The 11747-nt window shown below is 48.3% G+C and overlaps 1 protein-coding gene across 2 annotated transcripts; it reads left to right on the forward strand.

Moving 5' to 3' along the window:
- The first annotated feature begins 1096 nt into the window (after nucleotides 1-1096).
- Nucleotides 1097-9536, forward strand: MSMB (microseminoprotein beta). 2 transcript variants are annotated; one of them, XM_014583140.2, is made up of 3 exons: nucleotides 1098-1228; nucleotides 3253-3358; nucleotides 9296-9516. In XM_014583140.2, the coding sequence occupies exons 1-3, from the start codon at nucleotides 1117-1119 to the stop codon at nucleotides 9423-9425; spliced, it is 348 nt and encodes a 115-aa protein (XP_014438626.1). In that variant the 5' UTR covers nucleotides 1098-1116; the 3' UTR covers nucleotides 9426-9516. The 2 variants fall into 2 exon arrangements, with proteins under 2 accessions (XP_027623050.1, XP_014438626.1); XM_027767249.1 differs by lacking the exon at nucleotides 3253-3358 and having other exon boundaries at nucleotides 1097-1228; nucleotides 9296-9536.
- Nucleotides 9537-11747: the final 2211 nt, after the last annotated feature.

Here is an 11747-nt window from a genome sequence, read left to right on the forward strand (position 1 = left end):
CAGAAGGGACCTTTGCACCAGGGCAGCTAGAGCTGGCTTGTGTGGAGACTTGTCTACTCGCTTTCTCTCCTGATTTCTTGGAAGGTCAGATAAAACGACCGGGTTTGGGTGTGGTGGTGTGCACCACCATGTAGTCCATTGTGCAGCCCACGTAAGTCCATTCTGGTTTGTTCTGCTGGGCCTGGTGCAGGAGCTCAGTCTAGACCTCCTATAAATTTTATTTAACCCCTCTTTTTATTTTGGATAGGTTTTTGCTATAGGGCATGTGTGCTTGCCAGAAACACAGAGACAGAGAGACAGAAAGTGAGAAATCACCCCCCAGGGGGCATGGCCATGCCACAATCCCTTCTCCTCCATTCTCCTCTTGGGATCTTGGGCATGCATGCACACGCACCCGGTGTGAGTTTAAGCCACTGGGTCCGGAACTCAAACCCCGGTCAACTACATGAGAGTCCAGCAATGTAGCCATTATGCCATCAACTTTGGAATGGGGAAAAGTTCTCAGCCTCACGGTGTTCACAGCCCAGCCCTAACCTCTCTTTCCAGTCACATCTCCAAGTAGCCCAGAGCTCCAGCAAGCCTCCAACTGTACTTTTACATTTGTATGTTTGCCAGCGTTTCATTCTCTTCTGAAAAGTCTCTTTCACTCCCTTGGTTCTGTCTCTTAAATTCTGTGCATCTAGTGAAGCAGCTAGCAATCCCCCAATCTTCGAGGGTCTCTCAGATGTCCTCTGTAAGAAAATTGCATGCTGGCATTGTGGCTCTGTGACTTCATTTTTTTACTTTTTAAAAAAGAATTATTTTATTTAACTTTATATAGTTATTATCATCTTACAGTTTGATCAGAGAGCGAGAGTTAGAAAGCAAGCCTCCAGATCTGGGACTTGAACCATGGTCAGCCATGTGGGAGTCCAGCGCCTTTAACCACCATGCCACCCACTGGTCCTGGCTCTGTGACTTTTGACACACATTTAGCTCTTTGTAGTTTCTGTCAGTGACTGACGTAGGTCTTGCTCCTCGCTAGGTTTCTGAGGATAGGTTTATAGCCACTGGCTAGGGCCAGGCAGGGATCCACTTAGGTGCCACTCAGTCGCTCTCCACCCAGGGCCCTTCTTTATGTTACAGAATGTTCTGGGCAGCCTCCTGGTCTTCGCCGCCTTTGTGACCTTCTGCAATGCACAGTGCTATACCATACGCAAGGAAGTAACTCCAAATGATTTATCCACTGGTAAGTGCTAGTTTTTCAATGTTTATTATTTTTGCAACCCAGTAGATGTGACTGGATGGTGGCTGAAAGGTTTTGAATTTACATGAGAAGGAGGGCTACAGAAGACATCAAAACCGAATAAAATGAGAAAATTTAAGTTTCCATTTACATAAGATCCTAGTCAGATGAAAATTGCCTAAGGAGCTTTCAGAATTTCTTACTGCTCAGGCCCCATCCAAAGTCCAGATAATCTGAATCTCTGGGGTTTAAAGGCTCCTTCTTTGACTTTCGCATGAGAACCACTGCATATTCGAGAGTATAATTCTCAAACCCCAATGTACATACCGAGCCTCTCAGGATCTTGGTAAAATGAAGAGGCCAGCTGGTGTTGGTGGCAGGATCCCACATAGCTAGCTGAGCAGTTCAAGTCCCACATGCAACAGCTTGAGAAACACACTGGGCAGGTGTGCAAGCATGCCCAAGTCCAGAGAGGAGAGGGGAAGAGAAGGGATTGTGGCAGGGACATCTCCCTGGGGGTGGGTGAGGTGAGGAGAGTGTCTTTTCTATCTCTTTCTCTCTCTTTGTCTCTCTCTGGTGAGTACACAGGCCAAGCAAAATTTAATTTACAAAAATGCAGGTTCTGCATCAGTGGAGCTGGAGGCCATGTGAGAGTCTGCAGGTCTAACATGGCCCTGGGGATGCTTAAGCTGCTGGTCCTTCAAGCACCATCAGGTCTCCAAGGATCTACAGCAGCGGTTCTCACCCTTGGCTGAACATTTGAATCACCTGAGAACCTTTCTGAACATGTGGTGGCCTGGGCCCTGCAACCAGAGACTCTGATTTTACTGCCCTGGGGCAGAACCCTGGTGTAGATGTTTTAAAGTACCTAAGATGTTTCACATGTACACCCAGAGTTGTGACCCTCTGATGCAAAACAAAAAGAAGTGAGGTATTTATCCAGGAGAAAGACCTTCTTTTTTCTTTTTCTTTTTTTTTTTTTTAACTTTATTTATTTTAATTTGACCAGAGAGGGACAGAGCGAGAGAGAAAAGAGACAGAGAGTGAAGAAGCAAGCCGCCAGGCCTAGGACTCGAACCGTGGTCAGCCATGTGGGAGTCTAGCGCTATTAACCAGCATGCCACGTGCCAGCCCCAAAAGACCTTATTTTTTCTGGAAGGACTGAAGCTTGCTCTAGGATAACATCATCAGTGAGCTGTTCGGTGCAGGTGTTTGGCCATGGGCAAGTAGAGCAACACTTTTCCTTTTTTTTAAAAAAAGGAATTATTTATTGGGGCCAGCAGGTGGCGGGGTGGTTAAGATGCTGGACACTCCCACATGGCTGGCCACAGTTCGAGTCCCGGACCTGGCGGCTTGCTTTCTCACTTTCCCTCTCTCTCTCTGTGTCTCTCTCTGGTCAAATTAAAAAATAAATGAGTGGATAAATAAATAATTTTTAAAAAGTTAAAAAAAAATTATTTATTTAGGGACCAGCAGGTAGCGTAATGGCTATGTCACTGAACTCCCATGTAGCTGACTGCGGTTCGAGTCCTGGACTTGGTGGCTTAAACTCACGCCGGGTGCATGTGCATGCGTGCCCAAGATCCTGAGAGGAGAATGGAGGGATTATGGCGTGACCAACCCCCTGGGGGGTGATTTCTCGTTTTCTGTCTCTCCGTCTCTCTCTGTCTGGTGAGTGCACGCACCCTATAGCAAAAAACAAAAAAAAATTTATTTAACTTTATTCATTTATTTTTTAATTTGACCAGACACTCCCCCTCCCCTCCCCCCCCGAAAGTGAGAAAGCAAGCCACCAGGTCCGGGACTCAAACCATGGTCGGCTACATGGGAGTGTCCAGTGCCTTACCACCACACCACCCGCTGGTCCCTAGAGCAGCACTCTCCGTCAACACCTGAAACATGGACGTGCTGCTTCTTCCTCTCCGGGAGGGGCACAGATGGCAGGTGTTGACCTTGAGGTCCTGACAGGTTGGTTCCTGTTGCGTGAGCTGGGGACTCCACTGATAATGCCTCGTGTACTGCTGTAGGGTGCAAGGATAAGGAAGGAGTCGTACACCCACTGAAGTCAAAGTGGAAGACCGAGAACTGTGAGCAATGTTCTTGCGGCCATTATGGGATTCACTGTTGCAATACGTAAGTCTCAAGGCCATGGTGGCCAACGTGGGGGTGTGGCTGTTCTCTGAGGACAAGGATTTTGTTTTTTTTTCTTCTTTTTTAAGGAGACTATTTTTAAGAGCAGTTTTAGATTCACAGCAACATGGAACAGAAATACAGGAATTTCCCAGAAATCTTCTGCCCCCACACATGCCAGCTTCCTCTTAGCAACATTCCCCACAGAGGGACATTAGTGACAATAGATGAGTACCTTGACTACTAGAGTCCATGGTTACATGAGAGTTCACTCCTGGTAGTATGATTGCGGGGGTGGGGGGTTGGTTTTCAATCCTCTTTCTTTTTTATTGTGGTAAAACATATCTAACATATAATAGGCCAATTTAACTTTTTTTTTTTTCCTGTATGAGAGAGAAAGAGAGCAAGACAGAGATAGACATTTTAACAGGGTCTTGACTGCTATCATGGGCCTCCTGCCCCAGCCTCCCAGTTAGCTGGATTGCAGACATGGCATGACTGGTTTGGCCCGGGAACCACACCTGGGTCTCCCATGAGGCTGACAGCCTCCCAGTGGTGACGCTGCTTGGGCGCCACCACAGCTGGGCCAGCTTTTGCCATTTCTAAATGTACGACTCAGCAGCATTGTGGGCAGGTTGTTGCACAAGCGTCCCACCATCCACATCCAGAGCTCCTCTCATCTCGCAGAATTAAACTCTGCACCCACTCAACAGTTGCTCTCCACTTCCCCTTCCCATCACCTGCTTTCTGTCTCTGTGAATCTGACTACTCCAGGTACTTCACAGAAGTGGAAGAATCTGTCCTTTTTCACTTGCGCATCTCACTTCACATAATATTCTCAGACCCAACCCTGCTGTGACATGTGTCTCAATCTCCTTCCTTTTCCAAGACTGAATAACATTCGATTGCATGGTGTCTTAGTCCACCACTGTGTTACTAGCACAGGACAGGAGTCAGGGTGGTTTATAAAGAATAGAAGTCCCAGAGGCATGAGGCTGGCATCACAAGGCTTAAAGGAGCAGAAAGCACGCAGGCACGTGCTGGGAGAGACCTGAGATTTACTCCTTACAACAACCTGCTCTGATGAGGACTGACTCCTTCTCACGAGAGCTAGAATTCCCTGGCCTTGCATTAATCCATTCACGATCCCATCACTGCCTACTGGGCCCCCTCTCTTAAAAGTCTCCCTGCCTCCCAGTGCCAATACACTAGGGACTAAATTCTTTTTATTTTTCATTTTTTAAGTGAGAGACTTTTGCTATAGAGAGACTTTTGACATGTGCTCACTGGGGAGACAGAGAGACAGAAAGAAATAAATCACCCCCAGAGGGGATGACCATGCAACAATCCCATCTCCTCCATTCTCCTCTTGAGATTTTGGGTACACACACACCCCTGGCATGAGTTTAAGTTGCCAGGCTCGGGACTCAAACTGCAGTCAACTGTGGTTGATTCCCGTAACTGGGAATCCAGTTGTGTAGCCATTACATCATCTGCTGGTCCCAACTAGGGATCAAATTTTTTTTTTTTTTGAGAGGTTTTTGCTATAGGGCATGTGCGCTCGCCAGAAAGACAGAGAAAGGCAGTGAGACAGAAAGCGACAAATCACCCCCCAGGGGGGATGGCCACGCCACAATCCCTTCTCCTCCATTCTCCTCTCGGGATCTTGGGCATGCACGCACATGCGCCCGGCGTGAGTTTAAGCCACTGGTCTGGGACTGGAACCGCGGTCGACTACATGGGAGTCCAGCAACATAGCCATTACGCTAACTGCTGGTCCTAGTGCTTTTATTCTTAAGTTCCTGTGTCTGAATGGGTTCCTGAAGACAGGCAAGCATATCCGATGGTCTGATAGTATTCTAGAGGTCACCAGCTCCTCACTCCAGCCTTGGTGACTTGCCAGGTCAGGAGTGGCTCTGAGGCAGGCAGAGGGTGTAGATGGGCGCTATGGGGGAGGCTCTGTCATGCTGCAAGTCCTACGTTGCCTCAGGCTCAAATGGAATACAAGTCAGGCCACAAGTCATGCAGATGTTTTCTGCTGGGCTGCTTTGACCACCAGTCTAGCGCTTGGGTGACAAGGACAGAGTACCCACAGTGGAGTCTTGATTCACCTGTTTCCTTAGCTGTGCCCGTAGGAGCCATCCCACTCCCCCAAGCCATCTGCTGTCCTCACGTCAGCCTTGGCTGTAGGAGCTTTGCAGGAATGGGCCTGGCTTCAATGACAGAGCACTCGTCAAAAGTAGTGCTCCCCAGTCTTGCGTGGTCTCAGGCTCATCTGGAAGCTCGATGAAGTGCAGATTCCTGCGCCCCACCCCAGAACCCACTGATCGAATCTGTGGGGAAGAGGCCGAGGAATCTGAACTTCAACCAGCGTCTCAGAGAGTCATGTGACAACACCAGCGAGTAGAGAGGCAGACCCTTGACCCAATCAGAGCACACAAGTCCAGCTGCAGCGGAAGTGTCTGGAAAGTTCTGCCCACATTTACTGAGCAGACCAGTTGAGTGCTCACTGGGATAAGAGGGATATTGGAGGGACCAGCAGATGGTAAAACGGTTATGTGGCTGGACTCCCACATGGCCAACCATGTTTTAAGTCCATGTGTTTCAAGTCCTGGATTCAGTGGCTTGAAACTCATACCAGGTGTGTGTGTATGTGTGCCCAAAATGCTAAGAGGAGGATGGAGGAGGAGGGATTGTGGCATGGCTGCCTCCCCTGGGGGGTGATTTCTTCCTTTCTGTCTCTGTTTGTCGTGAGTGCATGAGCCCTATAGCAAAAATCTCTCTTAAAAAAAGAGGGCTATTGGACAGAGTCTGGGTGGCTGGCGGGGTGGAGCTAGGGCTGATTCCCACAGTGAGCGGGAAGAGGCTCCATCCAGGAGTCAGAATAACCTGAGTCTGAATCCCCACCCCCATACTAGCTGTGTGGGCCTCGGTAAGTTTCTGCATCTGTCTAAGCCTCATTTTCCTCACTGCAAAATAAGGACACTCAGATGGATTCGAGAATTAAATGAGATTCTGCACATTCACTCAGTGACCCAGCAGATGCCCTCACTGCCTTCTCTGTGCCAGTTCTGTGTCCCCTGAGCCTGGACAGTCCTGGCACCCAGTGAAGGCTCCAGGTGCCCTTCCTCTCCTTCGTGCCATGTTGCCTGTCCCATTTGGCACACAACTCCACACGGGGGCACTGTGCTCATTTCTCCCAATGGGTCACAGCCACCTCCTTCCGTGGAATTGCCTCGTCTTCTACTAGTCTGCTTTGCTCCAGAGCTTTTCCATTTTTTGGTCATAGCAGCACACACACCTTGATGAAATGTTTCCAGGTCCAGGCCCTCTGGAGGGACACTGCCCAGGTCTCACAGTGCTCAGTGGCAGTGGAGCCTGGGTCTGGAGGCCAGAAACCTTTCCTGTACAGGGTAGGAGATGTCCCAGCCTCCACCCTGCCCAGGCCCACACCGCCAAGGCTTTTCCCAGCTTCCTGACTGGCTGAGGAAGCAGAAATGGGGAGCAAAAGGCCAAGGTCATCGCCCCAGCTCTGGACATCGGGATACCTGAAGCTTGTAGTTTGCCCTCACCCTACCAGTTCGCCTACAGAGCTAGGTCTGGTTTGAATGGGACAGTATGGACCCAGAACTATGCCAGTTGCCAGAGCGACCTGCACCTGCACACTAATGGCGCAGCAACACCCTCATTTCCTACCAAAATTCTGTAAGAGTCGGTATCCCTTCACCAACAGCCACACTATTTTTTATGGTGGTGAAATACATATTACATAAAATTTGCCATTTGAACCATTTTAACGTGTAAAATTCAGTACATTCACAATATTGTGCAATTTTTATCACTATTTCAAAAACTTTTTAATGATCCCAAACTGAAACTGTGTCCATGAAGCAATAATTCCTGCTCTCCCTTCCTCCAGCCTCTGGTCGCCTCTCATCTACTTTCTAAATGTGCCTGTTCCAGGTATTTCATAGGATAGCATAACTCAGCGTGTCCTTGCATGGCAGCTTTCATCTGTACTTCATTTTGTTTTATGGCTTAACAATGCTTCATGGTGTGGTTACACCTCATTTTGGTTATGTATTCATTCATACGCGTGTGTGTGTACACTTAAATTTTGACAGAGGGAACATGAACTTGCAAAAGAGAGATAGAGAGAGGGAGAGGAGAAACACCCCCCATGGGGCATGGTTGTGTGCGATTGCTCCTCCATTTCTCCATCCTGTCAGGACTTTGAACACACATGCACATATGCCTGGTGTGTTTCTTGAACCACCATGGCCAGGGTTTGAACTATGTGGTCAGCCATGTGGAATCTAGTTCCCTTGACCAGCAAGTCACAGGGCCAGCTCCACTGTGATGTCAATGAATATCTGAGTTGTTTCCACTTCTTGCACAGTTGAAAATGCTGCTATGAATGTTAGCGAACAAGGACATTTGAGTCTCTGCTTTTTAATTTTTTTTTTTTTTTTAATTGCAAGAGAATGTGCAAACTCACCAGAGTGAGCCAGAGAGAGAAGCGCCTCCAAGGGGACATGGTCACGGCCCCGTCCCCTCTCCTCCAGTTCTCATTCCCGTTGGGATTTTGGGCACACAAGCACGTAAACTCAGCATGTTTCCAGCTATGGGGATTAGGACTCAAACTGCAGTCATCCACGTAGGCTCTAGCTCCCTTAACCACTAGGCTACATGGCTGGCCCACATCTCTTTTAATTCTTTGGGGATATTTATCTACGAATAGAACTGCTAAATTACTTGGTAACTGTTTAGCTTTTTGAAGAACTGCTAAGCTATTTTCCACAGAGACTGTCCCGTTTTATATTCCCACAGCTAACCACTACTTTAATACATTAAAAGGTTTTAAGTTACACTCTCCCATATTTTCAAAGTAAAACATAGTTGACCGTGGTTTGAGTCCTGGACCCAGTGTCTTAAACTCACGCCGGGCACGTGTGTGAGCATACCCAAGATCCCTAGAGGAGAATGGAGGAGAAAGGATTGCGGCGTGGCCATCCCCCGTGGGGGGTGATTTCTTGCTTTCTGTCTCTCTGGCAAGCGCACGCACACTATAGCAAAAAACCTCTCCAAAAAAATAATAAAAATGAACTCAATGAGAGCCTCGGAGCTGGAGTACAACCACAACGTTTGCTTCCACAGCGGGTTGGCAGGGACAGGGCCTCACCAGCCCCGGACTTCTTGCCAATTCCAGTGTCTCAGAAGCTAGGTGGTGAGGATGGATGAAGGACACTAGCTGAGGATGGCTTTGTGAAGAGGACTGAAATGTCATCTTTAGTTAAAGTAAAAGGAAACACTGTCACAGAGGCCACTGGGGACGGCTGCTTCTGTGCACACTTTGGACAGAGGGGATTTAAACCCAGGGCCATGGGCGGGCTGCAAGGGGGCACTGAGCCCTGCATTGCCCGCTCCACTGAATGTGAGGGGATCTTCCCCAGGAGCGGACCCGGCTTCACCAGCTTCTCCCTGGGCTCCATGACCCCCGCTGGAGTGACTGATCCTGTTGGTTGAGACAGCTCCTCTTCTCACAGGCCTCCGTGCCAGGGCATCGACAAACGGTCCTTCCCCAAATCCTAGGGCAGTACTGCTGGCCACTTCCTGAGAGGGGAGGGCTGGAAATGCCAGGCAGGGGCAAGCGCCCCACTCCACAGCAGCCCAGACCTGCCCTGGGTCCATCAGGACTGAGGCTGCCCTCCTTACATGCAGCACGGGGCGCAGGACCAATGTCAGCATGGTCTATGCCACTGCGCGGTACAGACAAGTCAGGTTCTTGGGGCCATACTAGACACTGCCAACTAAGGGATGCCCTCAGCTGATGGCGATGGAGCTGGAGTGTGCGCTGCTTCTGGCGCAGAGCTGGTTCTGGGGTTTGGGGGTCGGGTGCCCTTTGCCTTCTGACAGGCCCTGGTCTTGTTTCAATGACAGTGTTCCTATACCTGTGGGTTATGATGAAGTCAAGTGTCAGAAAATCTTCAACAAGGAGACCTGCAGCAATACTGTGGTGGAGCGGAAGAACCCGGAAAAGACCTGCCCTGTCAATGGATGGGTATTGTAATGCGATTCTTGTGGACCAAGGGCTCCCAAGCCAGCCTCACTCTCCTACACCTGTATGGGCTATCATTATGTAGCCATCACTATCAATAAAACAATTTTTGAGCAAACACTTGAATATGTGGATACTTCACATTTATAAATTATTTGTGCATTAATGTATTGCTTTTATAAAAATGTATTCATCATTATTATGTTTTTAATTTGACCAGAGATAGAGAGAGATGGAGAGAAGGAATGGAAGAGAACAAGCTGTCAGGTCCAGGACTTGAACCATAGTTGACCATATAGGAATCCAGTGCCTTGCCACCATGCCTCCTGCTGGCACCTGTATTGCTCTTTATAAAGCATAAAATATTTTTGGGACCAGCAGGTGGCGTGGTGGTTAAGGCGCTGGACACTCCCATATGGCCAACCATGGTTTGAGTCCCGGATCTGGTGGCTTCCTTTCTCACTTTTCCTCTCTCTCTCTCTCTCCGTGTCTCTCTCTGGTTAAATTAAAATAAATGAAGGAATAAGTAAAATTAAAAGAAATAATTTTTAAAAAGGCATAAAATATTTAAAAAGAATTATTTATTTTATTTATTAGTATTTTTCAGTTTGTCCAGAGAGAGAGAGAAAGGGAAAGTGAGAAAGCAAACCTCCAGGTGTGGGACCCAGACCGTGGTCGGCCATGTGAGAATTCAGAGCCCCAACCACCATGCCACCTACTGGCCCCAAGCATAAAATCTTTTAAAGGATGAAACAAAAATACGAATTAAAGTTATAATGTTCTTCCTACACTCCAATGTGTCGTCGTACATCTCCTCCTCAGGGATCACCGCCACTTGTGACATATCTCTGCCCTGCTACCTGTGTCCTGCCACCTGGTGAACAATGAAAAATAAATATCTTCAAGATTCAATCAGATTCCTTCTTCTTTTTAAGTTTGTCCATACATTTTCTCTGAGAGAACGAGAATCAGGCACTCCTGACAGGGTCCCCAGGCTGAAACCCACCCCAGCCCCAGCCGGCCCACAACACAGGTCCTCATGCCAGCATGCTCAGGGAGGTCCCAGGATGTGAACCCAGGACCCTTCCTATGTGAGTCCAGATGCTCCACCACTGTACCACCTCCTGGTCCCCAGATCCCTTCTTTTCTTTGAGATAGTTCTGTTTATCCTTCCTTCCTTCTTCAGGGAATGTCCTCTGAGCTGTCTCCTGAATACCTTCTGTGTTTGCCTCAGGCCAGAGCAGACCAGCCTGAAGGAGTGTTCCCAAGACTGTTACCAAATCAGGTTTGCTCGCCCAAGCACCATAAAACCAAACCGTAGGCACATGGTGTGATGAAGGAAAGTACAGCTTTATTGCAAAATGCAAAGCAAGAGTTGGCAGCTCATGCTGAAAAGCCCTGGTCTCCCAAGATGTTTCCCACATACGTTTTTAAGGGCAAAATTAGAGGCAGAGGTCCCAGGCGCCTGGTCAGTCCAGTGATTGGTTCAAGAGGGCGTGGTTATCTCCTGGGCATTCTTGATTGATGAGGCCTTAGATAATCAAATTTCTCGTCAGGTGTCTGGAGCCATTCAGCATGGAGTCTTTGAGCTCACAACCAGCAGTTTCTAGCCTACAAAATATCTTACATATTGAAATAAAAACCTTATCTTTCTTTTAAGTGGGAGTTTTAGAGGTCAAATTGCCCTAATTTATGGTCCATATTGGTCATTATCATAACCAAAGTCTTAAGACTTACTTCTTACTCTGAGTCATTACAATACAAATGGACTTTATATTTCAAGAACCTTAGAAAATACATTAGGGGGTCCTTGCTTGGTTTCAAGGCCACATGCAGGGAGTGAAAAGGCCAGGCAGGGCTTCATCTTGTCCAGGGGATGGGCCGGTAAATGCTGCAGGGCCAGGGATCTATGGCTGCACAGACCACCCCAAACAGCAATGAAAACAGCGACAATGCTGATTCTGTTTTTCTTGTTAGAGAATGCTCGTTCCCTCAGCAGATCTGACCTCAGGGCCTGGGCAGACAGCACTCTGGGCCTGGGGATTCCCCAAGAAAATAGTGAGATTGGGGTGAGGGGCCTCTCTCTGGGCGCAGAGTTGGCTGTGGACGTGACAGATCACAGCAAGCAGACAGTTATCTGTTGAACAATCAGTGAAAACCGATAAATAGCCTTAGTTCCCCTGCCCTCTAACCCTGTGTGTTCAAACATGCCACGTGGACCGGTTGAGCAACAGAGGCCCACTCCTTAGCTTCTTCAGTCACCTTTATATAATAAGGAAAAGTTCTTCGGTCACTCCCGGTTACAGAAAGGTCCCATTCCAGTCTGCATCTGGA

This window comes from Tupaia chinensis, unplaced genomic scaffold (assembly GCF_000334495.1).
Source record: "Tupaia chinensis unplaced genomic scaffold, TupChi_1.0 Scaffold144071_2, whole genome shotgun sequence".
Taxonomy (NCBI): Eukaryota; Metazoa; Chordata; class Mammalia; order Scandentia; family Tupaiidae; genus Tupaia; species Tupaia belangeri.